At 46.2% G+C, this 27,934-nt stretch overlaps 14 protein-coding genes across 14 annotated transcripts, besides 1 other annotated feature; 6 read left to right on the forward strand and 8 right to left on the reverse strand.

The window, feature by feature from the left end:
- Nucleotides 1–721: 721 nt before the first annotated feature.
- Nucleotides 722–2,682, forward strand: TSTA_114310 (ThiF domain protein, putative; the record flags this gene model as incomplete). Its single annotated transcript, XM_002481565.1, has 2 exons — nt 722–762; nt 987–2,682. The coding sequence occupies 2 exons, from the start codon at nt 722–724 to the stop codon at nt 2,641–2,643; spliced, it is 1,698 nt and encodes a 565-aa protein (XP_002481610.1). The 3' UTR covers nt 2,644–2,682.
- Nucleotides 2,683–2,867: 185 nt separating this feature from the next.
- TSTA_114320 (Ser/Thr protein phosphatase family) lies at nt 2,868–4,798 on the forward strand. The gene is made up of 3 exons (XM_002481566.1): nt 2,868–3,664; nt 3,714–4,189; nt 4,242–4,798. The coding sequence occupies exons 1-3, from the start codon at nt 3,061–3,063 to the stop codon at nt 4,479–4,481; spliced, it is 1,320 nt and encodes a 439-aa protein (XP_002481611.1). The 5' UTR covers nt 2,868–3,060; the 3' UTR covers nt 4,482–4,798.
- A 97-nt stretch (nt 4,799–4,895) lies between these two features.
- TSTA_114330 (LCCL domain protein) lies at nt 4,896–6,967 on the reverse strand. Its single transcript, XM_002481567.1, has 2 exons — nt 6,408–6,967; nt 4,896–6,354 (listed from the first exon to the last, which is right to left on the reverse strand). Exons 1-2 carry the CDS (start codon nt 6,914–6,916, stop codon nt 4,905–4,907), a joined length of 1,959 nt encoding a protein of 652 aa, XP_002481612.1. The 5' UTR covers nt 6,917–6,967; the 3' UTR covers nt 4,896–4,904.
- Nucleotides 6,968–9,058: 2,091 nt separating this feature from the next.
- Nucleotides 9,059–9,645, forward strand: TSTA_114340 (uncharacterized protein; the record flags this gene model as incomplete). Its single annotated transcript, XM_002481568.1, has 2 exons — nt 9,059–9,400; nt 9,472–9,645. 2 exons carry the CDS (start codon nt 9,059–9,061, stop codon nt 9,643–9,645), a joined length of 516 nt encoding a protein of 171 aa, XP_002481613.1.
- Nucleotides 9,646–9,971: 326 nt separating this feature from the next.
- Nucleotides 9,972–10,620, reverse strand: TSTA_114350 (uncharacterized protein; the record flags this gene model as incomplete). Its single annotated transcript, XM_002481569.1, has 4 exons — nt 9,972–10,037; nt 10,092–10,279; nt 10,338–10,503; nt 10,558–10,620. The coding sequence occupies 4 exons, from the start codon at nt 10,618–10,620 to the stop codon at nt 9,972–9,974; spliced, it is 483 nt and encodes a 160-aa protein (XP_002481614.1).
- A 738-nt stretch (nt 10,621–11,358) lies between these two features.
- TSTA_114360 (uncharacterized protein) lies at nt 11,359–12,253 on the reverse strand (the record flags this gene model as incomplete). Its single annotated transcript, XM_002481570.1, has 2 exons — nt 11,359–12,062; nt 12,121–12,253. The coding sequence occupies 2 exons, from the start codon at nt 12,251–12,253 to the stop codon at nt 11,359–11,361; spliced, it is 837 nt and encodes a 278-aa protein (XP_002481615.1).
- Nucleotides 12,254–12,743: 490 nt separating this feature from the next.
- Nucleotides 12,744–13,356, forward strand: TSTA_114370 (uncharacterized protein; the record flags this gene model as incomplete). The annotated part of the gene is made up of 2 exons (XM_002481571.1): nt 12,744–12,980; nt 13,003–13,356. The coding sequence occupies 2 exons, from the start codon at nt 12,744–12,746 to the stop codon at nt 13,354–13,356; spliced, it is 591 nt and encodes a 196-aa protein (XP_002481616.1).
- Nucleotides 13,357–13,639: 283 nt separating this feature from the next.
- TSTA_114380 (uncharacterized protein) lies at nt 13,640–15,041 on the reverse strand (the record flags this gene model as incomplete). Its single annotated transcript, XM_002481572.1, has 4 exons — nt 13,640–13,914; nt 14,351–14,598; nt 14,629–14,819; nt 14,883–15,041. The coding sequence occupies 4 exons, from the start codon at nt 15,039–15,041 to the stop codon at nt 13,640–13,642; spliced, it is 873 nt and encodes a 290-aa protein (XP_002481617.1).
- A 152-nt stretch (nt 15,042–15,193) lies between these two features.
- TSTA_114390 (nuclear protein Qri2/Nse4, putative) lies at nt 15,194–16,777 on the reverse strand (the record flags this gene model as incomplete). Its single annotated transcript, XM_002481573.1, has 3 exons — nt 15,194–15,508; nt 15,558–16,385; nt 16,444–16,777. 3 exons carry the CDS (start codon nt 16,775–16,777, stop codon nt 15,321–15,323), a joined length of 1,350 nt encoding a protein of 449 aa, XP_002481618.1. The 3' UTR covers nt 15,194–15,320.
- Nucleotides 16,778–17,213: 436 nt separating this feature from the next.
- On the forward strand, nt 17,214–20,059 carry TSTA_114400 (phosphoinositide 3-kinase, putative; the record flags this gene model as incomplete). The annotated part of the gene is made up of 2 exons (XM_002481574.1): nt 17,214–17,272; nt 17,336–20,059. 2 exons carry the CDS (start codon nt 17,214–17,216, stop codon nt 19,995–19,997), a joined length of 2,721 nt encoding a protein of 906 aa, XP_002481619.1. The 3' UTR covers nt 19,998–20,059.
- A 433-nt stretch (nt 20,060–20,492) lies between these two features.
- On the reverse strand, nt 20,493–23,044 carry TSTA_114410 (anion exchange protein, putative). The gene is made up of 3 exons (XM_002481575.1): nt 22,301–23,044; nt 21,316–22,247; nt 20,493–21,255 (listed from the first exon to the last, which is right to left on the reverse strand). Exons 1-3 carry the CDS (start codon nt 22,856–22,858, stop codon nt 20,658–20,660), a joined length of 2,088 nt encoding a protein of 695 aa, XP_002481620.1. The 5' UTR covers nt 22,859–23,044; the 3' UTR covers nt 20,493–20,657.
- A 387-nt stretch (nt 23,045–23,431) lies between these two features.
- TSTA_114420 (mitochondrial GTPase (YlqF), putative) lies at nt 23,432–25,255 on the forward strand (the record flags this gene model as incomplete). Its single annotated transcript, XM_002481576.1, has 2 exons — nt 23,432–23,695; nt 23,758–25,255. The coding sequence occupies 2 exons, from the start codon at nt 23,432–23,434 to the stop codon at nt 24,565–24,567; spliced, it is 1,074 nt and encodes a 357-aa protein (XP_002481621.1). The 3' UTR covers nt 24,568–25,255.
- On the reverse strand, nt 24,637–25,654 carry TSTA_114430 (pre-mRNA splicing factor, putative). Its single transcript, XM_002481577.1, has 2 exons — nt 25,515–25,654; nt 24,637–25,440 (listed from the first exon to the last, which is right to left on the reverse strand). The coding sequence occupies exons 1-2, from the start codon at nt 25,515–25,517 to the stop codon at nt 24,691–24,693; spliced, it is 753 nt and encodes a 250-aa protein (XP_002481622.1). The 5' UTR covers nt 25,518–25,654; the 3' UTR covers nt 24,637–24,690.
- A 321-nt stretch (nt 25,655–25,975) lies between these two features.
- Nucleotides 25,976–26,010: a sequence feature (AT_rich).
- An 88-nt stretch (nt 26,011–26,098) lies between these two features.
- TSTA_114440 (phosphonopyruvate decarboxylase, putative) lies at nt 26,099–27,407 on the reverse strand (the record flags this gene model as incomplete). Its single annotated transcript, XM_002481578.1, has 3 exons — nt 26,099–26,147; nt 26,215–26,617; nt 26,642–27,407. The coding sequence occupies 3 exons, from the start codon at nt 27,405–27,407 to the stop codon at nt 26,099–26,101; spliced, it is 1,218 nt and encodes a 405-aa protein (XP_002481623.1).
- Nucleotides 27,408–27,934: the final 527 nt, after the last annotated feature.

Below are 27,934 nucleotides of genomic sequence, written 5' to 3' on the forward strand. Positions count from 1 at the left end.
TCATTGTATTGCTGACTTACGAAATACATCAGCTGGTACGACGACACAGCTCTGCAGAAGATGTAAACTGGTGAGTTAATTGCTATCCGAGAAGACAATAGAAAAGAGAAAAAAAATTTTGGGCAAATACAAACTCTCCCTAGCCTTTGTTCAGATTGAAAACTACCTTTGGGTAAAGGCTCGTCAAAGGCCTGCTGCACGCGGCTACACTCGTTAGAGGCAACACGCGGAGCATGTCTCCGAGGTGTCCTAAGATTTGGGTCATCATGTAAGGCATCACTGGGATCGTTTTGTGGTGGTAGATCGAGGGTGACTGTGAGAATACGAGGATACAATGCTGGAGACGGCATTGGAAGTTGATGCTGAACCACCGACATTTAATGGCAGTGTCAAACGACCAAACCGCCCAGATCTGTAGATAGTAATGTAAACAATAAGGAACGAGAATAAACTCAGACCGTAGTGGCTCTCAGATTTCTGTTCACCTGCATCAACCACACATTTAACACGTCTTCTTCCACCGATCAGGTCGTGTTTGAAACGAACCAAATATCAGGGATAAAGTCCATGTGGTCACTGACTATAGGACCATATGTGTCAAAAGCTCATGTGAGAAGTTGTCATCACTGAGACGTACACAGTCTTCTGTTGAGAAATGTTGTGTGTTGATGTTGTTGAGAAAGGAAGGAGGAGAACAGAGCTTGAAAGGTGAGATGAGAAAATGCTAGCCGAGCTGGATCAAAATCGGGCCGGTGTACCCACGTGAGTCTCCGCTGTTGATAGGAAATCTGCCCGCCTGCAAGCATACAAAAGACAGCGTCATGTCAGCACGTGATCATATTCGCTGTTGTGCTGCTTTGGCATGGCAAGGTAGCAGTGCATATACAAAAGTACCTGATTGAAATGTGAGATACATTTACGTCTCATTGATTCCCAATATGCGCAAAATCGCTAATTTTCGTCGATATGGCTTACAAAGATCATAGAAGGTCCCGTTCTTACTACGACAAAGACGATTACCCAGATTCGTTTGATGATAGAGAGTTACAAGGATACCAGAGTCTGAGAGACCGACGGGACAGAGGGAATAACAAAGAGAGTATGAGCTCGTGGCTGCAGAGGCAAGCTGGCTCTCACTCCGTCCAGCTTGCTGCCGCGGCAGTTGTGTCCGGGGCTGCTGTCGCTGCAGGCATATTCGGTTACCAAGCTCTGAGAAGACATGAAGCTGTAGAATCACTCAAGGCTTCGATTCCACAGATTGACGACAAGCATCATGCAGAGAGTCTCAACGAATTCGGAACGGCAGGTCCTCTGCCAGTGCTGAGTAAAGAAGACGAGCGCAGTGCGGCGCTTGCACGACGAGCACAACAAGGAGACTACGATGAGGAACTTATACTTGAACAACTTGCTAGAAATCGAGTCTTTCTGACGGATGAAGGTCTTCAGAAACTTCGCTCATCTTTCATAATTGTCGTTGGCTGTGGCGGCGTTGGTTCTCATGCCACCGCAGCTTTGGCTCGCTCCGGAGTGGCCAAGATCCGACTCATTGACTTTGATCAAGTTACGCTTTCATCGCTAAATAGACATGCACTTGCCACCCTGGCGGATGTCGGTACACCAAAAGTTCATTGTATACGACGACGATTGGAGCAGATTGTGCCGTGGGTGCACTTCGACTGTCGGAACGAATTGTTCGGTGCGAATGTGGCTGATACACTCCTTGCTCCCTGGACAGGCAGAGGGTCCAATGGACAGAAACCTGACTACGTTATCGATTGCATTGACAATATCGAATCCAAAGTCGAATTGTTGCATTACTGCCATAAGAATTCTATCAAGGTCATTTCGTCTATGGGCGCTGGATGCAAATCCGACCCGACCCGCATTGCGGTGGCTGATATCTCTGTAAGTATGGAGGATCCGCTATCTCGCAGCACTCGTCGGCGCTTGCGTGTTCTAGGCGTGACTTCGGGTATTCCAGTAGTGTTCTCAGTCGAAAAACCAGGTCCTGGAAAAGCATCCTTATTGCCGCTACCCGAGGAAGAATTCGCGAAAGGAAAAGTTGGGGAATTGGGTGTATTGCCCGACTTTCGCGTGCGGATTCTTCCCGTTCTTGGTACGATGCCTGCTGTCTTTGGATATACCATAGCAAACCACGTGATCTGTGCTGTTTCAGGCTACCCTATCGACTACAGTCTGGCGGGCAAAAAGCGTGAAAAGCTCAGCGATACCATGTACTCATTACTCCAGGGTACAATAGAGAGGCTGGTGAGGGCAGAAGTCAAGGATAACGAACTTGTGGGACTGCGCATGCCACTCAGCAAGGAGGAGATCGGCTATATAGTCGACGAGATTTGGCGTGGGAGAAGCGTGATTAGCGGTATTTCTAACCGCTTGGTCCTTGTGCCCTGGAAACGACCGGCTGAAGGGTTTAGAGTCAATCCACAATGGGAGAAAGATGGACAAAAGCTTGTCCCAATAAATTGGAGGAATCTGGTTTGCATGACGAAGGAAGAAGCTGTCCAGCATGAAAGAGAAGTTCTTCTAGGCGGGAAGAATGTGGAGGAGATTTATGACGACAAAGTACTGCAGCTGATTGATGCTCGTCTGAAGGAGGCGGAGATCTATGAGCGGTACAGATAGTGCATCTATACGGAACACGTATCTAGTTATTGATGAACCATGAATTCCAAGTATACTCGAAAGAGCCAATCAGAGGCCGCAATTGACCGAACTTGGCAGCTGAACAAAGGCCGTTAATACAGCACTGTGATTGGTAGAACGTAAAAATAGTGGGTCATACTTGTCAACTTCACATCTTGGAAATTCTTGGATGAATTCAACCTGTATTGATCAAGCTGAGACACGACTATGAAATACATTCGACATTTTGTTTCGTCCTATTTTTTGCCTCAATCTCACATGCCCGCGCCAGCGATTTCCAGCTATGTTAGCTGTTTAGAGATCCATCCCGGAACTTCAGACAATCAAACAATTCCGCAATCAGCAACCCGCCAAGACTCATCAAGAGTCCCCATAACGTAACGCAACGTCGTCATCATGGCCAGAAAAGAAAGAACTCAATCTGTCAGTTTTCTGTCGAAACCTACAGGCTTCGAGATGGATATGGACAATCTCAGCGTCTCAAGCAGCAGCGACGACGACAATGACGAAACTGTGCATTCTCAAAGCGGCTTCTTCAAAAGCTTTCCACAAGGCGGTGCTCAACGACCTTTGATCAACTTCGTGAAGAATAAATGGGAAACTCGTGCCTCCAGACCTCGTTCAACTTCGACTTCCTCTGCCGCTTCGCTTGACTGGTACCGCGTTCCAGGCCTCGGATTCATAGCGTCGATCGTCATGGCTCCGAAATTCAGGCGATATATGGTCGTTTACGCTATTCTTTTGATGTTTGCTTTTACCGGATGGGAAACTGTTCTACAACCGATGATGAAAGAGCATGAAGATATACTCGCGTCGCTTAATGTGGATACATTGGAGAAAGTAGGTGGGTGGTTTGGGACCAATGTGCGCCCGGAGTTTGTCGATGTGCTGCCTATGAGAACGCTCAATCCGGCGTTATTACCGAGCTTCGAGGAGAAAAAAGGTCGTTCATCTCGACGGCTAGTTATTGTTGGTGATGTACATGGGTGCCAGGATGAATGTAAGTTTGTGGACTCCGTCAAGTGAGATCACTGACTCATACTATCTAGTGGAAAAACTCCTGGAGAAAGTATCTTTTGATCCAGATGCTGGCGATCACCTCATCCTCACCGGGGACATGATCAACAAAGGCCCCAAGAGCGGCGGTGTGGTAGACCTTGCCCGCGGACTTGGTGCTTCATGCGTACGAGGAAATCACGAAGACCGCATCTTGCTTGAGCGCTCAGACATGAAAGTCCATCATAGCGAGTCTTCTAATCAGGAACATACCGTGGTGGCTGATACGGCTGAACGCAGGGTAGCCAAGTCGTTAACCGATGAGCAAGTCGCATACTTGCAGGACTGTCCTGTCATATTGAAAGTCGGGCAAATCAAAGACATGGGAGAAGTAGCTGTTGTGCACGGCGGATTGGTTCCCGGCGTACCCTTGGAGAGACAGGAATTGTCGAGCGTGATGTCCATGCGGACCATCGATTTGGATACTCATGTTCCAAGCGCCAGCAAAGATGGCGTGCCGTGGTTCAAAGTGAGTCTCCTTATATCACCAATACATCCAAGACCTACTGACATCTGAAAAGCTTTACAACCAATATCATAAATTGCTAGTAGCAGGACAAGGACAGGCTGGTACTGTATCTCCTCAAACTATGACTGTGATATATGGACATGACGCCGCTAAATCACTCAATATCCGTCAGTATACCAAGGGGTTGGACTCCGGATGCGTTTACGGTCGAAAATTGAGTGCATTTGTCATCGAGGACGGCGGTAAGAATGAAATTGTGCAGGTGAAATGTAACGAATATGTAAAATCGTGAGCTGGGTGTATCCTTGCTTTTTGGGTGTTTTCCGAGCTCTGCTTGCTCACGCATTGTTCTGGAGTTAATATGTTTAACAAATTTTGGGCTTTTAACTAATTTTGGGTGTGGGATTTACAGGATTATATTTGGCAGATGTGTGAAACCGTGCCGTTTACAGTTGTGCTTGTGTCATGTCCAATGATACCCAAGATGCATCGGCGTCGGACCTATGTACTTAATAGCTACCTTGTTTGTGCAGTGACTCATGGCTTCTTCTCAGATAAGGGGCGAGTAATATATATAAGCGATAGATTTGATGTCTATGGGTATACCTCTAATCTACATGCCAACTTCTAAAAACGACTATGTAAGAATAATACCGTGGACAGTCAATCCAATATAAGAATGCCTTCAATGAGCAACCTCAGTTTCGGGTTTGATTCATTGAATCCAATCACCATTATCTCTCCAAGTACCAGCTTTGGTGAAATCTTCATACCACAAACCTCCCAATGCACTATTCTTCATATACGCAAATCGGAAATATTCTGAATGATTCTGATGTAAGCGTGTCCACTCGAAGGACAATTCCGGGGATGACTTGACGCCTGTACCGGTTCCTTCGGCTCTAGAGACAGCACGGTATAGATTGGCGCGTAGCACATCATTGATCATTACTGCGATACCTGAGACATCGCTTGGTAGAGCTGAAAACCAGAATGTAAGGTTATTTCCTCCAGCACCGATGATGGGTGCAGTAATGTTAGGTAGGACGCTGCCCAGTTGCGCGTCTCCAAGTAGAGCATTCGGGGTCTGAAGAATACTATCGAAACCCCACCGGGCGATACCATTGATAAACAAACCCATGAGCAGGCCTTGGTATACGAGAGATGGTCGAGTTTTAAGTGCTGTTCCAGGAAGCAAGAGAAGAGAAAGGATGTAATGATGAATGCGGAGGTTGAGCTGAGGAAGAATAATCATAACGATTAGTGTGCACGCCATGATTCCGTATATCACCAGATAACGGGGTAGCTTTCCTGCTGACCAGATGGCCCATGCTTGTGTGACTATAGTAATAACAAGAATGGTGACGATAATGATCAATGCCGGGATTGCGCCTGGTTGTTGCTGGATGTCATGCGGAGTCAAGCGAGAGATTGGTATACGGTCAAAGGTATCCGTGTTAAGAGCTCCGACCCAGAAAGGTCCAAGCCATAAAATAGTTTTTTCCCATTGAGCGGTGAGACCACTGAGCGTTTCCCGGACACAGAAATAGTATATAGCCCAGCCAACAAAGGAAGCAGGTAACAAACGACCCATGCCGATAGAGACGACCTCAAGGTAGTCTGAAGCAAAAGGCGGATCGGATGCAAGTGCCACCTGAAACCATGATATGAACCATACAGAGACATAAAATACAACTGGTGATGTCGTGCATAGAGAAAGTATGGAGGTAAAGATCAAGGATACGGTGAATAGTAGCCAACGTGGATCCCGACAGATGGCAATCGTCTCTTTCTCAAAATCAAACGATAGTGGGAAATACGAATTGAACGAGACGCTTGTGATGCTATTCTTTTCCACTCCGATGAAGCTGGTCTGCTCGCCAGTACGCCGAAGAATACCACATCCACCGGCAGCGTTGTTAATGACTCCAGCGTGGATTGCAGCGGCACAGACAAAAGAGTCGCCGCGGTAAGAGCCAATAGTATTCTCAGCATCAGCTGCACCTCCAACGACCAGGCTTCTGTAGTTGAGTTCCTGGTCGCCTACGGCGTATGGCTCGAGAAGAATGGTATCGTGACATCCCGCTGGACATCGAAAAGCAAATTTTTGCTCGTCAAAAGGACGGCATGCATTACCGTCAATCCCACAGAGGGTACCATTGTGCCTATAACTGTATCAGATGGTCGTTTATTAAAAGAGACTGGATGAAATTCTTACCATAATCTAGCTCCGCACGAAAGCCGATTCGGCATGCCGTAGCCGGGAATCTCTGGTCCAAGCACTGACCAATTGAGGATTGTTAAGAATATCGTCGCCCAAAGAGCATGAAAAGCGATCAAAGCGATGGCTTGCGACCTCAGAGTTGGAAACAGTCGTTTGATAATACGGATGGGTGCGGTCTGGAAGCTCTCAAAGAATGGTCGAATGCGATGTCGTCGGGGAGGATTGGGTCCTCTTAGAAAAGAGCTGAACCATCCTGATTGAGCGGAAGAATTCTGTCCTTGTTGATGTTTATAGCTTCGGCCACCGAGAAGTCCTTGCCCGACTTCGTCTTCTGGATTATCGAGAGAATCATCTGAACGGCCAGAATCTTGCGGATCCTTGTGGCTGCTAACATCGACTCCGGTCCTGCCGGATTCAAGATCATTTAGTGGAACAGATTCCTTGTTATCGGGTATATCATTGTCAGAGAACGAGTGACCGAGATCTCCGTGACCAGAGACCATTTTCCTTAGTTTATGTACATGATCTGTTCCAAGGTTGCAACGCTCATGGGTGTTGTAAAGGAGTGAAATGCTGTAGCTGATCTGCCGTATTTAGCCCCGTCCCACTACGGCTACGGTACCGTACGGATATTGTAAAACATGTAATTACACTGTAATGACAAGTAATGCACACACATTATTTGGCGATTATCGGCCCAAAATTTCAGTAATAGTAGCATTGAGTTATCACGATTTAGCGGCCTCGTCAGTCTGTCGAAGCCCCTGCAACTAAACAGCTTTCTGATCGATCTGAAAATTGAACGTTCAATGGTTCGGAGTCGGGCAAAATATCCAGGAAGGGAATTGATGTGCCATACTTTGAGAGAAATACGCTCATCTTATCACGGTCTTCACTCAAAATGGTCTGTACGATATAATTCAGAATGCAACACCTAACCGAATACTCTACGAATGTGAAGATCCATAGTTCAGAAGACCGAACTTGTTTATGCTCATACATTATTTGTTCCCTAGCTCTTTCTAGGGCAACTCTTTTTGACATAGCATGACAACTAAAGAGTTATGATACCTCCCTGGTGGATATAGACCCGGCCTTGATTACTACTTAGATGGTAGCTGATCTAATTAGCAGCCAAGGAGTAAGAATCTTGAACAAGATTGTGTACAGCGTATGGATACCAGATTTATCTGCCAACACGCCCGGGATTCAGGTTGGTTGCGCTCAAGAACCCATTAAGTCTTCCAACCTTCACCTCTTTCTTTTGTGCTGATGACAGACTCCGCCGTTGGTGGTGGCATTCGCTCCGTGGAAGAAGGGTTTGGAGCGTTGCGCAGAAACTAGAACATGAATGATTAGTGGACACAGACTTGTCGCACTCTCATAACATCAAGGAACAAGGCACGCATACGTAAACCCATAAACCATGTCAATCACTACTGGGAAAGCTAAGCTGGCCGAACAGAATGGTAACGTGGTTACAGCTTGATTCGAGCTGAAGCAGATTATAACCATTTCAGCCATGTAGTTGAGTGTCTAAGAAGTCTCGCCAAACGCTGAGAGTCAGTTTTGTGTCATGGAAGAAAAACATGTTGAGATCGACAGGTGGTTGCGTGAGAGGATACTGAATACGACAGAACAGGATTTGTTGAAACATTCACAAGATTCTTAGAGTATGGAATGGGTCATGTCAACAATTTCAGGAACCAAGCTTGCATCGCAATCCTCACCAGAGGTGGGAGTGACTTTCAGGAGTAGGAAAGGATGCGTCTTACTTTTGAGAACAGTATAGAAATAGTTACTGAAATTCCGTCAAACTGGCTGACCTCAACAATAATATATAAATAGAGGTTCTTAACTGCTTCACCATGATTGGACATACCATCATATTTCCAAGGTTCCTCTTAGCATCTGCATTGATGGAAATAACGGAGCTCGGGTGTTATGAGCTGACCTCATATTGATGTGGTTCGGACGAAGCCCTCACTAGAAAATCTGTATCGTTTTCATTCGCTTCTGCACTCAGTAGCTGGAGTGCAGATTGGAAGCTCGAAGTTTAGCTGATCTGCCCCTTAACAGGACTTCATGTCTTGGCACTCATGTGGTGTCTACGATTATACGGACATCCGGCGCCGAACCCAGCCCAGCACGAGCGTTCCCCTTTTCTATATAAACTCGTATGTACGACGAGATCTTGTTGTCCTTTTCTCTTTCTTTCCTCATGTTGTGTTTTCTATTTGATCATGTCCATATAGTGAACATTAGGCGGGACTAGCCCGTAACATCGGGGGGTTTGATATCCTACGTCCCGAGGCGGATGATCCGTTCAGCCCTGTAGGCCCCCAACTCAAAGGCCCCCAACTCAAAGGCCCCATGGGCCCCATAGGCCATCTTAGGGCCGATCTTAGCGAATGCTTGTTTGTTACTCCGAGCCCGTGGTTGTATAAACCAACCCACCAGTCATAATTAAGCATCAAAAGAAACTTGCTCTACTTCTGTACGTTGAATCAAGATAGTACCACTCACCTTTTATATTATTGATCATCTCACTGTCTGTGGCCTTATATACACACACTCATCCATCTTCTCCTCCTCAAAAGCTCAACTCAGGATTATTCCACTGATACAGGCACAGCATATCAAAAATGTCTTCACTTCAACCCCTATCATCCCTCACAATCTCCTCCTTCCTCCCACCCCTCCCACTCCTCGGGCTCATCACCTCCACCAATGCCCTCGTCTATGCCTACAGCGAACACATATTCCTTAACCCTCTCTCGGACCCTAACGTCGTCCCCGCAGCAACAATCCGACACGTATGGCACAAATGCTTCCCCTCGGGATTCGCGCTCGTAGCCTCTTCACGGATCGGGAGTATTTTGAGTGGTGTGGCGGGTTATAGGGCTTCGGAGACGGGGTCGACTGCAGAGACGCTTTATGCAGCTGCTATTGCGTTTACAGTGGTTCATTTTGTATTTTTGCCTTGGGTAGGTTTCCCCCCGGACCTCCTCTTCTCTCGAGTGCTTCAATAAAGTCGGAGCTGATATAAATTGTAAAGACGAGGGTTCATCTGATGCCAATCTTGGATAAGAATCCTACCAAGGAATCCGATGAGAAGATTCATGAGCGTAATAAGAATTTTGTCCAACTTGATGCAATTCGCACTTTTGCTAGTGAGATTCCTGCATTTTTGTGTTTCTTGGGTGCGACTTTGTCGTATTTGCGGCTGTGAAAGTCTAGGTGTATATGAATGGCTATGGCAATGCGATATTGTGGAATAATATACATGTACGATGAGTTGATAGACTGATTTGTTGACTAGACTGAATTAACTAAAACATCAAGGAATGGTATCAATTTCAATGAAACCGTCAACACCAAGCGTTAACACAGCCAAGGGTATTCAACACGAGACTGAAAAGAGTAAAAATTGAAGGGTATCGAGGTCATCATAGCATAATCATTAAAGCAAACCGTTGGAGCGACTGTCAGGAGCATTGAGAACTAATTTAATCCAGTAATAGCGTCTTGTCGTCGGATCTTGCATAGTTGCAGATTTTAGACACTGTAGCGTCCGTAGACGTAGTTTCGGCGACGGTCGACACGCCAGACAAAGTAGATTCCCTAAACGAAGAATATTAGCATAAATCTCAAGACTGATAGACTACGACTACATACCAAGATACCAGACACAAGCCAGATTATAGCCGACAAGAAGCTAAAGGCTTCAGCTGCCTTCCAGCGTCCACACCAGTCATTGTGGCCGATATAACCCCAGGAAAAGGCAGTGCCACAGTCGACGCCGTCCAAAGCATCGACCAGCAGACCAAAAGCAGCGAACCAGCAGAGTGAGATGATAATGTCAACTATTCAATATTAGATATTGAACCACGAGATTGTTGTCTCGGTTTTGGGTCAACTTACTGGGCCAGATGAAGAATGTATGAGCGGTTGGGATTAACCAGAGTAAGCCTAGCAACAAAGATAGGCCTGCTATTACTTCGGTGTAGATCCAGCGACCTTGTGCCCAGGCACTGAGGTGGTCATCGCTCCAGCGGTGCAGATAGTATCCAACGATACCAGCAACGACCTGCGTATGTTAGACGTGACATTCAGAGACAGGGGAAAGGAGATGTGGACATACAGCAGCACAAGCAAGCTCCGCAAGACGGAGGAGGACAGAGAAGAGGCGAGAGATGACAGGCATGTTGTGTAGTTAGACAGATAGTACTAAGTAGGTAATGCTGGATGGATATCGACCTGTGGTTGAACAGCTGGCGTACTTGTCGTGGCTTAGGGAGAAGGGAAAAAAGGAATGCAAAAGTCGAGGGATGAGATGGCATTTAAGCTCTTCGCTCGGCCCAGATTGCCCACCCTCATGCATCAGAGTCAACTGCCTTGATGAAGTGCATATTGACTGCTTGGTATGACGCAAAATAGACACGCTGGACCAATGAGATGGACAAGCGGATGACGCTTCTGATTGGTCGATCCAGGACTCTTCATATCTCTGCTCCGTTTCTCCACAAGGTAAATTGGACCTCCTTGTTATCTCTCTCTACCTAGCTTGGGATGAATATATCGAATACGCGATATATAATGTATTTTAATTGCGTATCATAGTAGGTCTCCCAGATTGTACGTGAAGCTCCTCAGGTATCAGTCCTTCGACGTCATGGGCCATGACGTCATGTGTGCCTGAAACAACAACAAATATCAGGTGACAAGTAACATCTCAACAGACCATTGCGATGGCCTTGCATATTAGCAGATGTAGAGAGACGAATAGGAGAATTTCCTTGGAGTGCGTGGGTAAGTCTCACAGCATCATCTGTTTCCGCTATGATAGGTACACAAATATCCGATATGCAGCTCCCTGATTAAAGGTACATAGTACCAAAACATAACGCTAATAAAAAAAATACAAAAAGATAACAAAAGTCGTCTACTGCTCCTGTCGTTGCGGCTTCTTCTTCTTCCCCTCCAAAAACCACTCAAACACATTCTGAAACACCGCCTTTCCCCCGGTCTCAATGATATCACCATGACAAGGAATAATCCGATCAAAATCCCATGTATTTATCCGCACAACTGAATCGCCGACGCTCTTGCGATCGTTGGCTGTGATATACCATACAAACCGCTTGTGCCATGTTGCTGGCGGTGGATTGGCCGAGATCAAGGGTGTGAATAGTTTCGTGAAGATGCCTGACGTGGGCGACTCATTCGTACGAGAATATTGTTCCTTTGCGGGTAGGTTGAAAATCAAATCGGCTTGAATCATGGTTCTGCTGGGTTTGTGTAGAAACACAATCTCCTTGTTCCCGTGGCCATCGACGTATTCAATGTCAATTTCGCGATCAAATTCTTCTGATATATGGATATCGCGTTTGTTGGCTTTGGTGAGAATGTGTGAGAATTGGGTATCTTTCTGGTCGGGTTTGCTCTGGCGCTTCTCGTATAGACCTTCGGGTGCGATAATCTCCGCGTCGGGGAAGGCCTTTTTCCATGCAGTAAGGTAGATGTGGTGCTCGAGATCGGGTGCTGCAATGTATTTAATCCGTCCGCCCTGCGACGCAATTGTCTGCTGTACTTCAGAGGTAAGTGCCACGGGAGAGACCACGAGCATGTTTCCTGTCGCAAGTTTGACTATACAATTACACACAATCAGTTGCTCGATTCTAGAGATGAAGCTCTAAGAACATACCAAGAGTAGCTCTTCCGCCAAATTTTATTAGTCCGAATCGCGAGAATGGAACGCTGAGTGTCGTGATATCCTTGGTGACTTGTCTGATCACCATGACCTTGTTTGGGTCACCTGGGAATAATTTGGAACTCATAATGGATGTCGTCTTGTCTCTGGACAGAAATTCGATGTTGTAGAAATGAGATGAAGGAATAATATCTCGTCTGGATACATTTGAGAGAAAAAGATCGATGATGTAACGACGGATGGAGCTTGTGTCCCGATCGGGAAGACGCAGGCCGAGGCTCAAACCTTAACTCGAAGTGACTATTGCTCTGGCCAATCACAACCCTCAGTGTTGTTACTCATCTTGATCTAGACGGTTTCTATCTGACTAGTACTTCTCAGTGAGGTTCATTATCTGCTCTTTCACCATAAACGACGACGACTCAGGTCAAGCAGATGTCCAACATATGTCTCAATTCGGCATAGATTGATGGCGGATGGAAGTGCGGAATGGCGCGAGATCCTATGAGTCACTAGGCAGACGTCGACTTTGATTCTGAACATATTTAAGCAGGACGAAGTCTTGACTGTCACTACCCTGTATCTACCTAGCAGTTAGGAGAGGCACCCGGATCAACATGTCAAATGATTGGTCGCCCTCGCCAACATTCAGTATCCCTACAGAGCGTTTACATATCTCATATTTCCAAGCGGACAACTCTGAGCACACTGAATTTCTAGTCCGTCTCTGGAACACCGAAGATTTCATCAAATCATGTGGCAAGACAGGTCTCGACACTCCCGAAAAGTCAAATGTTTTTATCAGGAATCGGGTCCTCCAAGACTATAAAAGGAACAAGCACGGCCAATTTCTTGTATCCTTAAAACCGTACCCAGGTGCACCTCGCAGAAAGCAGGTTGATTGGAGTAACCTCTCTAATGAAAGGCGAACCACCAAATGCATATTCCGCACCGGATATTGGGTATACAATCTTGCCCGAGGAGAGTGGTAAAGGGTACGCAACTGAAGCCAGCATTGGGCTATTGGAGTATGCACGTCGGGAGCTTGGAATCAATGATGCTTTTGGATTTTGTGGTCAGGATGATGCACGTTGTCGTCGTGTGTTGGAGAAGATTGGCTTGCAGTTCAGGGGAAATAGGGCATTGAAGGTATTTGGTGGTGCGCAAAGTGCTGTTTATGCGCTGCCGGAGATGAGCCAGGATTTGACGGTGTATGGGATAGATGATTGATCTCTGCTCTTCTACGTTGATCTCAATATGATCATAGAGCGTTGGATCTGATAACTGTCTTGCTGATGACATGAAATGCCATGTGAAGAAATATTTCTAAAGCTAAACATCAATATTACCCCTGCCGTCTTAGCTCGTAAGGATTGTAACCCTAAAAGTTACCTCCAGGACATTTAAAGCTAGGATGGGCTCTGCTCTTCTGACGCCGCTCCATTCAGTGTTTGGGTGAAATGGATTTGGCGCCTCTTCATCAAGAAAATCATTAATCTCCCTATCGCTGCATTCATATGCCCGGTAATTGCCGATCCCCCATGATGAATGGCCACGCATGCGTGGCCTTTCGCTGTCCCTTCCATCCCACCTTCCCACACATAGCATCGAGAAGGTGGTAATACCCAAACTCGCCTTCCGTCCTGAAGAACAGGTAGCTTAGCTCAACAGATCGTAGCGTTGCGGGCTGAGCAGCAAGCATAGAGATCAACTCATCTATATCAACAATTACCCCTGAAAGACCCAAAGGTCGCAGTGTCTTCCATTTGCCAATGGGTATTATACTACCTAATGGGAGCCAAGGCTGATAATCATGTGCGTCGAGATAGTCGAAGCACCAATCATGATTCGCCCGAACCCGAATACTAACATGATTATGGATCTTTCATAAGCTCAAGAGCACGATTTAGATATCCGCTGTGAAAAGAGGACCAAGATCTCCCTCGTTGCAAATATTCCTCTTGCGAGTCAGTGGAGCTATAATATTGACCGTCAGCTCAAAGAGCGACATCAAGGCGCCCAAAATTAGACTGTTGAAGCAGAGCACTGAAGCTGTTGTACTCTTCATAAGGCTTATCAAAAACGTGGCAACTTAATCCAGTCTCCAATTCCTTCACATCGATGATGAACTCTGAAATGTGATGTTTTTGTCTTGCAAGCTCACGCGTAAGAGCAGAGAATCCACGCTATTTAGTTCTCTCTGTTTCCAAATCCCATGATGGACATTCATAAGGTTGAAGGCTTTCTCCCGGAACTGGCCAAGTGGCACGATCAGCTGGATAAGTGAAGCCAGGCGGGAAATCTCGTATCATAGGAGTCGCATACATTGGATGATCAAGGACTCCACATGTTGCTGCAGTAAGCGTAATTCTTTTCAGATGTGGAAACTGCTCTAATCCAGATCGATATGCTTCGATATCAGCGCCAAAAACAAGCATTTCATCTTGCTGTGGAAGTAGCTGCTGGTAATAACTTCATGATTTCACCAGTGGTAGGACAGACACTTTCCTTTCCTCCTTTGTGCGGATTAAAGTACCTTTGCTTTCCTGGCACGCAACTACATACCAGTACGGTACCCCTCGCTCAGGAGGAGGGGGAGAATCTTCATCCTCAGATAGATACTTGTCATCTATCCGCTGCCCGTAAGAAAGACGCACATCATCCCAAACAATCTCTGTAATTTGATTCCGAGACTGATCATGATCAGCAATATCGCGAAAGACTTAGATATTGCGTGGATTGGCGGATATGAAGACTCTCTTCAGGCGTAGGAATTCCTTTGCTTTAACGGCCTTGCTGGTCAAGCGTAGATTTTTTATGTCCTTATTAGACAGATATGACAACACTGTTGCATTCAACTCAAAAGGAAGGCGCTCGAAAGCTGATGGGCTTGGGAACTTGGAGGTCAGAGGCATGTTGATAAAAGCGGAAGTATAGTTGATGGATGATCTAAGGATTCCCTCGGGAAATACACAATATACGCAGACGTTTCCACACTAATTCAGTACGCAATCGCTGTAACGAGGGTATTGCTTCAGAGTGGGCTTTCACGGCGCCGATTCCATATCAAAGTTAATGCTCTCTATTCAGCTTGCAATAAATACTATCAGAAGGAGGGTATCAAACAACACATGTCTTCCCAAGAAACCAATTGCGCCACAAAGAAGAAAATCTAGCCATATACATTTCTAGACTCAATTGTACCAACCATGTTGGTTTTGCTGAAGGAACTCTTCATCGTTTCGGTGCGGTATGATGGATTCTTTAATATCGAAACTCTCAATCAGGTCATGCCATATTTCAAAATTGAGATTCAATATGAGTTGATGCTTTTGAATTCCTTTTTCCTGTGCCTCCAGTGGTGGGTATGGTGTTGAAGAGTCTGAAATCAATTAGCACAGTGACGAATGCAAGGGAAAAGAATATCTCACGTAGAGTAACAAAGTCATGACTATCCTGCGAGATGCCAACATTGCCATCTCTAATCAGAAAGCTTATGTAGAATAGGTTCTCAATAGTTTGACCAAACGACTTTGGATTAATGGCGAATGGGTAAAGGAGAATGCCACCATTCTCCGCGATCTGGTGCTTGTCCATAGCTGCATAAAGCTCATCCATTGTAGGCTCCCTCCCCAACGAGTACATCTCGGCATTAACAGCAGCTTGTCGGCTATTTATCACATCCTGCAAAAGTTTGCTGATTTTAGTGCACATCGCAGTCAGGTTCGACGACTCTTGTCTATCTAGATCTTGTTCTTCAAGATCTTGCGGCCGCACAACCTGTGACCTGTCGATTTGATTTGCAACTCTACGTTGCGTAACTTGTCGAGTGCGTTTCTGGACAGATAGTGGACCAAGAAGGAAGCCGGATAATGAAGGACGCGCATTGTACGGGAAACAAGCAGCCCGTCCCAGCCTATCCCAGTTCAACGTATCGTCAACTCCCTCGTCATCACTATCATCGCCATTTGCTCTGCGACGATGTGTGCTGCTCAGGGGATTTGACGCCCCATTTGATGGAGTTTGGCGCATGAAAGACAGACACTTGGAGACAAACTCGTCTACATCTATGCCGGCTGCAGCTCCATCCAATGCAAGTCGCGCCGATTTTTTATATGATAAGTCTGCCGCATTGACCAAAAGTTGAGAATCAACGGTCGCATCTGACGTCTGCTTTACTCGCGTGAAAAGATCGTTTGCTTTCTGGATCGTGTTGAGAATACCCTTATTTCCGCTCTGAAGATATTCACTCCTGCAATCTTTACTCTGACATCAGCACACTATTCCATAACTATTATGCGCAGCGCGCAAACCTACCGTTTAGATCACGTTGTAGATCTCGAAGACCCTTTCGAATTTCGCGGCGCTCGCTAACATCTTGATCTGGGTCGTAGTAATCGGTGACGGCTCTTTGAGAGGCGCGCGTCTGGGTATATTCCATATTTCCTTGTAATTCAGCTAGTCGTCTTCGTTTGCTGCCTGACGATGATACGGAGTTATCATGTGCCATTGTGATGTCGCTTTTCCTCTTTCCGCCTTGAGGCCGTTGGCGATAATGATTTTCTTTATCGACTGAGAGCGCGGGGGACGAAGGAGGGGATGAAAGTTGGTCGTCTTGATCTTTGCTTGTAGAAAATCTGGACGGAGCCATTTTCAAAGTCCTTTTTTCTTTGGAGCGGAAGAGATTCGACCTAAAATGTGGCACTGCAATTCGATTTTCACGGAACCCTTATCAGGCTGAAAGATTAGATGAAACGAATCACAAGGCTGGCTCGATAGAAGTGAATGGCATAGAATAAGGACCAACGAATGTGAAAAGAAACGCGAAAATAGATCTCATGTAAAGGGGCAATTATCGTAGCGCGTTTTAACCGCGACTGCGGGACAGAATGAAGCCTTGACGCCTTAAGTATCAGGCATCAACGTTCTCGAATCATGTGAAACGATCAAGCTGCTACACCGCCTTCTCGTTTCGGCTATCATGATGGGTAACCACGATGACGAAACAATTCCAGACGATATCAACAGCTACTATACTTCGCTCGTGATGGAAGGAAGTGACAGGAGAAGCTGAAGCGACCTGGAAAATGGAAGCATTCACGTTCGCGACCTCAACACAGGTCGACTTTCCGGTGCAGGTGAAGATGTAAGTCAGGTGGGCTGGCTGGAGGTAGCAAGTACAACAAGGAACTAATGAACTGTTTCTCAGCGGTGCTTTGGAAGGCAAACAGAAGCTGATCCCATATTCAACACTCCTCAAGAATCCCGAGTTGCGACATCTCGGGTCAAATCAGAGCCCGGCATCAGATCTTTTTGTAACCGTTCAGCTATGGTCCGATTCAAAGCCCCTCGGCGTGCCGATGCAGACATCATATAAATCCTTCAAGACGAGTCGTATATGGAACGAATGGTTGCAAATGCCACTATTCATCAAAGATGCGCCTTTGGGATCTCAGTTGGCTATTACGATATGGGACCTCTCACCCTTAGGCAATGAAGCCTCTAATAATCATGGCGTGCCATTTGGTGGAACTACAATATCACTTTTTGACGCTGATGGGAAGCTGCGGATGGGAAGACAGAAATGCAAGATTTATCGACACAAGGCTGCGGACGGGTTTTCAACAAGTGCAACACCGGCTATACCACCTGCTCACCGACGCAAGACGAACGGCGTACTTTCACTCACCCAATCCCCAGAGGAGGCTGAACTCGAGCGAATAGAGGGTCTGATAAAGAAACATGAAATGGGCGAGATAACACGAATAGACTGGCTGGACCAGTTGGTTTTTCGCCAACTGGAGAAAATCAAAATCAATGCAGAAGAAGCCGCCAGGAAAAGAGCAATTATAGTTCAAGCAGCGAAGAAAGCTCAGCAGAAGGAGAATGGGGCCAATGAAAAAGACTCTGACCCGGAAGGACTTGATGAAGAGAATTTTCTTCTATATATTGATTTCCCACGTTTTGATCACCCTATTGTATGGGCTGATTATGAATATCCTCCCCCGCCAGTTTCTACGCATCCGCAACACACACATAATAACCCTCCGGCCACCCTCAAACCACCACCTGAAGTTCGTCTAGGTCCGGGAATTGAAGGCCATGATGATGCGGGAACCTACCGAGTTATCAGAATCTATGATCCGGAAGTCGGACAGACCGGGAACCCTTGTGAAGACAAACATAGAAGGCTTGTCCGTAGTCATCGAACTGGAATCATGGACCGTGACCTGAAGCCTAACCCCAAAATACGTGATGAATTGAATTTTATCATGTCTTATGGGCCAACTCATGAGTTAACTGCAGAGGAGAAAGACCTTATCTGGCGGTTCCGATACTATTTGACTCGCGATAAAAAGGCACTCACCAAATTCGTCAAATCAGTCAATTGGAGAGATCTCGGTGAGGCTCGACAAGCCATGGATATTTTACCCAAGTGGACCGAGATTGACGTCGATGATGCTCTGGAACTTTTAGGACCAACTTTCGACAATGCTACTGTGCGTGCATATGCAGTTGAACGTTTACGAAAGGCAGGAGATGACGAGCTTCTCCTGTATCTCTTGCAGCTCGTGCAAGCCCTGAAATTTGAAAAGACACCCGAAGAAGCCCCAGAAGAAGTGGCACATGACTCATCGTTGGCAAATTTCTTAATAGCACGAGCTGCGAATAACTTCGTCCTCGGCAACTATCTCCACTGGTATCTTATGGTTGAATGCGATGACACAGGTATTGCAAACTTGGCATCTCATCGGCGCTTGTTCGCTCGTGTGGAATACTACTTTATGACAGAGTTGGAGAAAGTCCATCCAGAACATCGAAAGACCTTGCTCCGTCAAGGCGAATTAATTACTGTCCTGACCCGAATTGCAAAAGAGATACGCTTCTCGCGAGAAAATCGTGTCGTTAAAATTGAGAAATTGAAGAAATATCTCAAGGATCCCAAGAATGAAATCATCACCATCGACCCCCCTTTACCCTTACCCTTGGATCCGAATGTCACTATAACAGGCTGCTTCCCGGAAGACTCCAACGTCTTCAAATCCTCCCTATCCCCACTACTTATCAACTTCAAAACCTCCGACGGCCGCAAATATCCCGTCCACTTCAAGGTCGGTGACGATCTCCGTCAGGACCAGCTAGTCATTCAGATTATCACCTTGATGGACCAACTACTGCAAAAGGAGAATTTAGACCTGAAGCTTACGCCATATCGCATCCTAGCAACCGGCGCAACAGCTGGAGCCGCACAATTCATCCCTTCCACTTCCCTTTCGGCAGCGTCAGCGAAATACAAAGGGTCTATTCTCGCGTATCTCAGGGCGAACAATCCCGATGACTCAGAGCCACTCGGTGTTCGTAAAGAGACTATGGATATATACATAAAGTCATGTGCAGGCTATTGTGTCGTCACGTATCTCCTTGGTGTTGGAGATCGTCATCTCGAAAATCTTCTACTGGCGCCAGATGGGCACTTCTTCCATGCAGATTTCGGCTTCATTCTCGGTCGAGATCCCAAACCTTTCGCACCGATGATGAAACTCTGTAAAGAGATGGTAGAGGGCATGGGTGGCGCCAATTCGCAACACTATCTACAATTCAAACAACATTGCTTCACAGCTTACACTACTCTCCGCAAGTCAGCGAACCTCATCCTGAATCTTTTCAGTCTGATGGTTGATGCCAACATCCCAGACATTAGAGTCGAGCCGGATAAGGCTGTACTCAAGGTTAAGGAACGGTTTCACTTGGAACTTACCGAGGAAGAGGCCATGAGGCATTTCGAGCAGTTAATCTCTGACAGTGTGAACGCTATCTTTGGTGTTGTCATCGATAGGTTGCACGATTTTGTGCAAGGATGGAGGACTTGATCTAATTGATATATGACTACATGATTGGTTCGAGCTTATGCAAAACAACCCATATGCATATATTGCCACTTCGTTTATTTGAAAAGTGGGAGCGAACTAAGCATCCATCTGCATAAGATTTCTCGTTGAACGTCCAAGGATCAGGACTTACCTTGGGGAAGGCTTAGACATGTAACACCTCCAGCGATGCGCTCTATATGTCCTCGCTTTAGTATTACGACTGCGAATTGGCCGCAGTCATCGTCAATGATTTAACCCAGTCATGGTAGTCATGAGTTGCATGCATGTTCCATACGAACGTTGCTCCCTTGGCTAGAAAAAAACACATCTCCTAGCATGCTCCCCGTGAGCTTGTTTAAAGTCCAACTTTGCGAAACAGTGATCTGAAATTCGTGTGCAATGTGTTACACTCAGTAGAATGACGAGAATCATTGAACTCTAAGACTATGCCACCAAGCAGTAAGAATATCGCCAAAATCTGATATTGTGATCTATCTGTATATACAGAACTATCAACCCCTTACATGACCACATTACACAGCCTCGTCACAAGATTGATAAAGTCGGTAATTGCCAGCGCTACACATGTACTGCGCAGACCAGTAAAAACATAAAACAAGAACGCATTGGACCACCTCTTCACGCTTATACACGAGCAGCTCACAGTTTGCCAGCATAATAAGCGTCGAAACTCCTGATTCCCTTTGGCGATTGAGTACCAACTTCTATCTCTTCATCTTCCGAAGCTCTAGGTTCTCTCAAATCCAACTCTATCCAATCTTGTGCGTTATCCCTTTCAGGACTATCACCTACGTCAGCTTGCACACGAGACGTGGGATATAACTCTCCACTTGCGTTTCGTCCATTATCCAATGGATAAGCGTCCGCGGTAAACACTGCATCATCTGCAGAATCACTCATCTTGTTTTGAGCTTGCTGGTCCTCATCATCCTCAGGGGTACCTTCACGACATGCCCATGCATCAACAAATCGAAGCACTTCGCGATTCCACCAGCGTTTCATGAAGAGCAGACGGAATGGAACCAGAGCGATAATGAGCACCGGGAATGCCGGGGCGGCTTTTGTCAGAGTCAGAGCGAAGACCACTGCTGTGAGGATGATTTGAAGAACAGTATAATAATGGATGGGGAGATACGAAGGTCTTTCGGAAGGGTTATCCTCGTTGTGCAGAGAGGCGGGAAGCTGAGGAAGCTCTGACGGTGGGGTCAGAATGTAGAAAAAGCGATATAATATAGGGCTGCGCCGTATGGGTTAGAAAAGCTGACAAGTTCGGATTTGTGGTTCGGACGGTACGTACTTTACTGATAGACTCTGTTCACCCATGAACAGGAACAGCCCAGCCAATACGCTAGTTGGTGTCAACCCCAGAACGGTCATAAATGGAGGGCTAACAAAGAGCATGATGCCCCCTGCATGCAAAAATGCCGACCAACGCTGCTCGTAAACACGGCGAACCTCGCGAGACTCGACCTTTTCCTCGCCATCTACAACCACTGTATGCCGCTCGTGCTCTGAGTGCATCAACGACTCTGAGTGAAGTGGGGCTTGAGGAAGCAATCCATTTGCTGGGGGAATCCCAAGGATTCCACAGATAGCCGTCGTTGTTCCCAGGAGAACAATATCCCATGCGAAGCCTCCAGGCTTTCTGGTTCCGTATCTGTCAATGGTACAGATAATTGAACTCACTTCGTGATCGAAAAAGAACAGTACTGTGATGATCAAACCAGGCACTATGGCAGCGAGTATCCATCCTAGGGGCAATGTCCAAAACTTGACGAAAAATGTGTCGCGTTCTGGAGACGTTGGCCGAAATGAATGGCTTACATTGAGGGTCATCTTGTCCAAGTGTGCCAGTTCTCCGACGTGAGGCATAGCAATGAATATGATTATTGAGATTGCAGCGGCATACTCTGTAAGGCCAAGTCGGATATATCGATGAAACAGCGGTCGCCACGATTCAGCAGTTGACAGAAATATAGCAAGAAGCATGGTACCAACTGCACCGATAATGGCGTAAAGAAATGCCGCAAAAGAAAGATTATTGTGAGCTCTTTGCAATTCCTGAATAGCCTTGTGGAAATATATCACACTGTTCAGTAACGAAAATATCTCGGTGGAAAATGTTGTGACATATCGCATGGTCCAGTCATGGGCATTGACAATAGCTAGCACATAGTGCATCCAAGCGGCATGGACCAAGGACCAGGCTATGAATGGCAAAAAAGGAATCTGATTTGGTTGTCAGGCCAATGAACTTCTGAGCTGCAAGAGGGGTTTCGTACCTTGAAACTGTCATGGCACAATGCATATATATTTTCAGCCAGTACGGAGAAGGGCCCAGTCACGCCGAGAATGGTCAATGGTTGAATTGAAGCAAGAGCGAAAATGATACCGCAAAGGCCAGTGCTAAAGACAACTTCAATTGTGCCCCAATTCGCTCCGGTCAAGACATAAAGGTCACTCGCAAATGTGATACCAGGCAGAAGGTTGGTGAAAAATACGTACACGGCGCTAGCGAAGATCTGCTGATTGAACACCGTCCAGTCGGACAAATAGCGCCTGCGAATATTGACAATGTCTTGTTTCAAAAGTCGAAATGGACGAAGAGGACCGCCTTTAGCGACAGAGCCTTTCAAAGCTCGCCAGGGTTTAGGTGTGTGCTTCGATGGGGTGATAATGGAATGTGCATCGGGGCCTTCTTCTTCTCCATTTTCTTCAGTTATCCCATTTTGATCATTCGAAGACCTTCCCTGGTGACGGCGGTGTGCCCTTTCTGACCGGTGTCGCAAAGAGGATGAAGTCCTAGTGGATCGAGGACGAAAGGCGGTAATTAGAGACATTGAGAACGTCTACACCGAAAGTTTTCGGGTTTATGATGCAGTAGAGTCAAGTATTTCTCTCACTAAAATTCAATTCTCAGAAATCAGCGTTGATAATGTCTGAATTGATGAAATTGGACGATTGTTTAAGTGTATTGGTGGTCAAGACTCTGACAAGCCTTGCCCACATACCTACCCCGCGCGTATCCTTTTTCCTCATAAAAGGGAAGATATTCTCTTACCCATAGACATAGTCGTTATATATTCCATTTTCATGGACATAATAGAAGCATTCTTTGGGAATTGGAGTAGGATGAATAGGCAAAGCTGGACTGGGATCGTTATCAGCCCACAAAAAAACACAGGTATCGACGTCATAGGCGTTTGCACTTCACCGCCTTTGTCGTTCTGCTACTTTTGTCTTTTTCCGAAGCCGACTCCGATCAGTGATGGTCAACTGCCAACGTCCCGATCATTAGCGCCAGTCAGCAGAAGTTTTTGGCAATGTACGATCGATTTTACGGGTGACTGATTTGATATGATGCTCGTGTATTTCGAGGCCCAATTGAAAACGCTCTCACTGCGTCAACAACGATGACCACCAAATTCATTCCGCGCGCCGTATTCCCTCACTACGACTCGATTCCGCGATCGTATTTCCTAGGCCACCACAAGGCTGGTCTGGAGAAGATGAAAAGTATGATATCCCGAATAGACTATATTATCGAATGTCGTGATTTTCGGGTCCCAATTACTTCCATCAACCCCATGTTTGAGGAGGCTCTCGGAGATAAACAACGTCTCATTGTATATACGAAGAGAGACTTGGGAGGAGAAGCCGATGCTATGGCAAGAAGAGTACATAAAACCCAGTCCAAAATCAGTCGTGTTTTGGAGCTAATAATGACATCTTCATGTAGAATAAGGAATTAATGCGCAAACTGGATCCCAACACCACCGTCTTTTTCACCACCTCTAGTTCTCCAGACTCCGTCAGTTCTATTTTGAGACATTTAAAAAACGACAAATCAACCGCTCATCGAATAGCAGCGTGTCGAGCGATGGTCGTCGGGATGCCGAATATCGGGAAATCATCGTTGATAAACACTCTCAGGAATCAAGGGGTCCATAAAGCGAAAGCGCTCAAGACGGGTGAACACCCAGGTGTAACGCGCAAGATCGGTACACCCGTCAAGGTGGTAGAAAGACAAGACGGATCTTCGGTTTATGTTTTGGACACACCGGGAGTGTTTGTTCCCTATATGCCCGATGCTGAGAGGATGCTGAAACTTGCTCTTTGCGGTTGCGTCAAAGACACGATTATCCCTCCTGTCACGTTGGCAGACTATCTTTTATATCATATAAACTTGATTAACCCCGAAATCTATGGACGATGGTCCGGTCCTACGAATGAGATCATGCCACTGCTTACTCGATTTTCCCTCCAAGTGGGATTGCTTTCAAAAGGCGCTGTTCCGAATATAGAACAAGCTGCCATCAACTTTGTTCAAAAGTGGCGGTCAGGTGACCTAGGGAAGTTTGTTCTGGATGATATAAGAGCGGAATTGAGGGCACGAAAAGAGGGAAACATAGAGACGATAGGTCCTAGTCGGACGCAACAGCTCAAGGCTATCACGCGTGCACGAATAAACCGGAAGAAGGAGCAGCGGTTGCAAGCTCCCAAAAGCACGGCTGAAACGCAAGTGATATCCAGCTCGGAGCGACGGTAGCTAGACATGTTATGTCGAGCGTGTATAGTATTATGTATATAAATGCAGATCAATAAAAACGAATAGTGTACAAATAGCATATCTCGTATTCATTAACACGGAAGTCCCATCGAGAACATTTGACTATGAGATCTTGTCCAGAAGCCTTCGGCGCCTCCTATCAACAAGTTCTTCTTGAACTTCTTGAAGTGTGGGAAGCCTCCATTCAACACCATCGCCTGCATCACCAGGCAGCGGTTCCCAGCCATCGTCCGCATCATCCTCTCCATTCTTGATCATATTTTCAATCGCTTCCTTCTCACGTTTCTGCTCGTAAGCAACCAGAGCAGCCTCTTCCTCGTCCCTTCCATAGCCGAAGTAAGCAGCATCAACGTGTTTGCGAAGCATATCAGCAGCTTTTTTCCCGCTCTCGGTTTCATCCTCCTCTGGTCGATTTCTTCTCGCCGCAGCTTCGAACATCTCTTTGACACCAGGCAGTTCACGTGCTCGCCCAAAGTATCTGTAACCTTTCCCACCACCCGGTATTTCCCTGCCCTCATCGTCATAAACTCTTCCGCCGCCACGCATGTAGTTTGGTCCGCCTAAGTTCCGAATTTGCGACTCCCACATGTGTTTCTCCCTCATAAGTTTGTTGATCTCATCGTTGAGATCCCGGATTTGATAGTCACTGAGACTGGGATCCTGAATCCTGGAAACCTTTCGCGAGATTTCCTTCAACACTTGACCTCGCCATTTTTCTGCGGTCGGTATGGAGTCTATCTGTGTGATTGCCTTTGGTCGACGTGTACGTGCAATATCGAGGATACCGAGGTCTGCTGCCTGCGCCGCTCGAAAGCGGAAGAGCATCGACTGTGCCTTCTCGCTATTTCGCGCCTGAGTAATGAGGTGTAAGTTTTGCGTTCGTCCGTATTAAGAAGGAACCTCGACACATGACTGAGACCACTTACCATGATGGTGATTGAGAGAAAAGATGTTATGAGGTTCTGATATTTAGTTGCTCATGAGATTAGAAGAATGTTTTGGAATCAAAATGCGCGATTGGCTGTTGTATTTATGCACAAAGGGGAAGATGTCGTCGTTTAGCTTGTGGAAGCTGGAGGTTGGCATCGATATTTCAAACGTTGAAGGTTGAAATTTGGCGCTAATCCATTTTAGGACTCGACGACTGTACCCTAATTTCACAGACATCTAACTTGGTTTACTACTTTCAACAAGAAACCCTCGTTGAATAGTGTCAAAAGGCTTAATGCTTATATTTATGTATTCATAATTTAAGTTCTCGCATCAAACATAGTTAGATAGTTTAAAGAACTATTACTGCAAGCTTACGAGGACAGACGTGCACACATAGTAAGCCATGTAAGACATTAACTAACTGTAACGACACTGGGAATTGATGAAATCCAAGTTTTTTTAAGAATTATAATTTTGAAAATAATAAATCATGCATATCCCCGCGAGATGAAATCTTCTTCCAGTAACGTGGACTTGAGCTTTTCAGTCATGTGAGTTCCGAAATTCCGTAGCTTTGTTACTTCATACAGACTGCGCCTCGGCGCTGCTGCGTGTCCATATGTAACCTTAAAATATATAGCAGTACAGCGACCTGGGAAGAGGTCGGGGTACAAAAAGGAGTGAATACATTACAGCTTGCTTCCCGTGCCGAAAGACTTCATGAAGGCCTCTTTCTGTTCTGTTGGTGTTTCAGTTGGGCGAGGTAGTGACTTGCGCTCGTCGCCATTGACAGTGACAACAATTAGAGCGCTTCTGTCAACAGATCCAAGTGCCCTTGTCACTCCTTCTGTCGTATCTACAATAAACTTCCTTTCATATGGTAGTCCTTCGACCAGTGCAAGAAAGTCTCCTCGACCTATCATTAACGGCTGATTTCCTGTCGAGCTATGTTTTCCGTTGTAGATCACCACGTGAATCACCCTCTGATCTGGTAACGGAGCAAGAATAGCATTGTTACCTAGGTGCATCATGAAGGATCCATCGCCATCTATGCAAATAACTCGATTCTTCCTGCAGCCATTTGACACTCCATGTGCTAGAGCGTATGTGTGGCCCATACCTCCAATACCAAAAAAATTCCTTGCAATACTTTGGCCTTTGTTCTTTCGCAGCATCCACAGCTCGCGACTATTACCACCAAGAGATGACACGGAGACATCACTGGGCTTTAGTGCACCAAGTACGCTCTCGATCGTACTCTCTCTGGACAGGGCAGGTCTTTTGGTTGATGACAGCCACTGATAAGTCTTCGACTCATTCGGTGGAGCAGTCGTCCAACTAACCCATAAAGGATCTTCGTATGCTGCAAAATAATTTGCGGGAACAATCAACGCGACGGGCGTATTGTCTTTCTTCGCCCTGGCAAAGAGGCGAGCAACAGCAATTCTAGCCTGTGCTAAGCCTTTTGGAATTACCTCATATGGAATATCATTTGCTTCGAGGTTTCTCACGATGCCGGGGCCAATGAGGTTATGCTGCGGTTCATCCTTCTCACCTGGCCTACCTCGCCACCCTATCATCAGAAGCATAGGGATGCCGAAAACCTCTTTTGCAACAAGAGATTGTAGAGGATTTAGTGCATTCGAGTAGCCAGAGTTCTGCATGTACACGAGAGCTAGATTGCTTGTAGACAGATAGTAACCAGCGGCCAGCGCCACAGCGGCGCCCTCGCTAGCCACTGTGATATGCTTGCGCGTACATTTCGCTGCTGCCAAGTAACTCAAGAAAGGGCTCAGTGTTGAATCGGGAACACCAAAGGACCGGTCAATTCCGTTCACCTTCAGGACATCCTGGTAGAATTGCTCAAGATTGAATGGCTGTTCCATGGTAAGTATGTACAAGTTGAACTCGAATTAGAAGGCTGTAAAGGAGGAAAGAGAAAGTGTATGAAACCCAAGTCCCCTCAAGTCGTGATGAAGAAAATGTAAAATCATGTAGACGCCTACTTCCGGAGGTGCAGCTATACTCGCCAACGGTCTCCCGTTGCTTTGACAAAACCAATATCCTGTTTATCATGTCATTTCTCAACGCTTTCCGCCCCCACGATCAGACATTCACCTCATTTCCTAGTCGCGTGACGTCCTGCCGTTTCCAATAATCATGGGAGAGCTAGCAATGGGCCGTGGCATGTATTAGATGCCTTAATGGAGTTACATTTTGACGCGGACAATGCACAAAGTAGTACGGATGTACTTCCGTATGGTGCGATGCCCAGAAGGATATCTAAGGGCCGCTTGACACTCCCACTCCAAACATGTTGAAACTTGGAATTATTAACTGTGTTAAGTAATTCCTCTCAAAAGAGACATGTGCACTGTCCCTTATGTTTATGTGCATCCCTACATAAGTAATT

This window comes from Talaromyces stipitatus, genomic scaffold (genome assembly GCF_000003125.1).
Source record: "Talaromyces stipitatus ATCC 10500 scf_1105507295555 genomic scaffold, whole genome shotgun sequence".
Classification (NCBI taxonomy): Eukaryota; Fungi; Ascomycota; class Eurotiomycetes; order Eurotiales; family Trichocomaceae; genus Talaromyces; species Talaromyces stipitatus.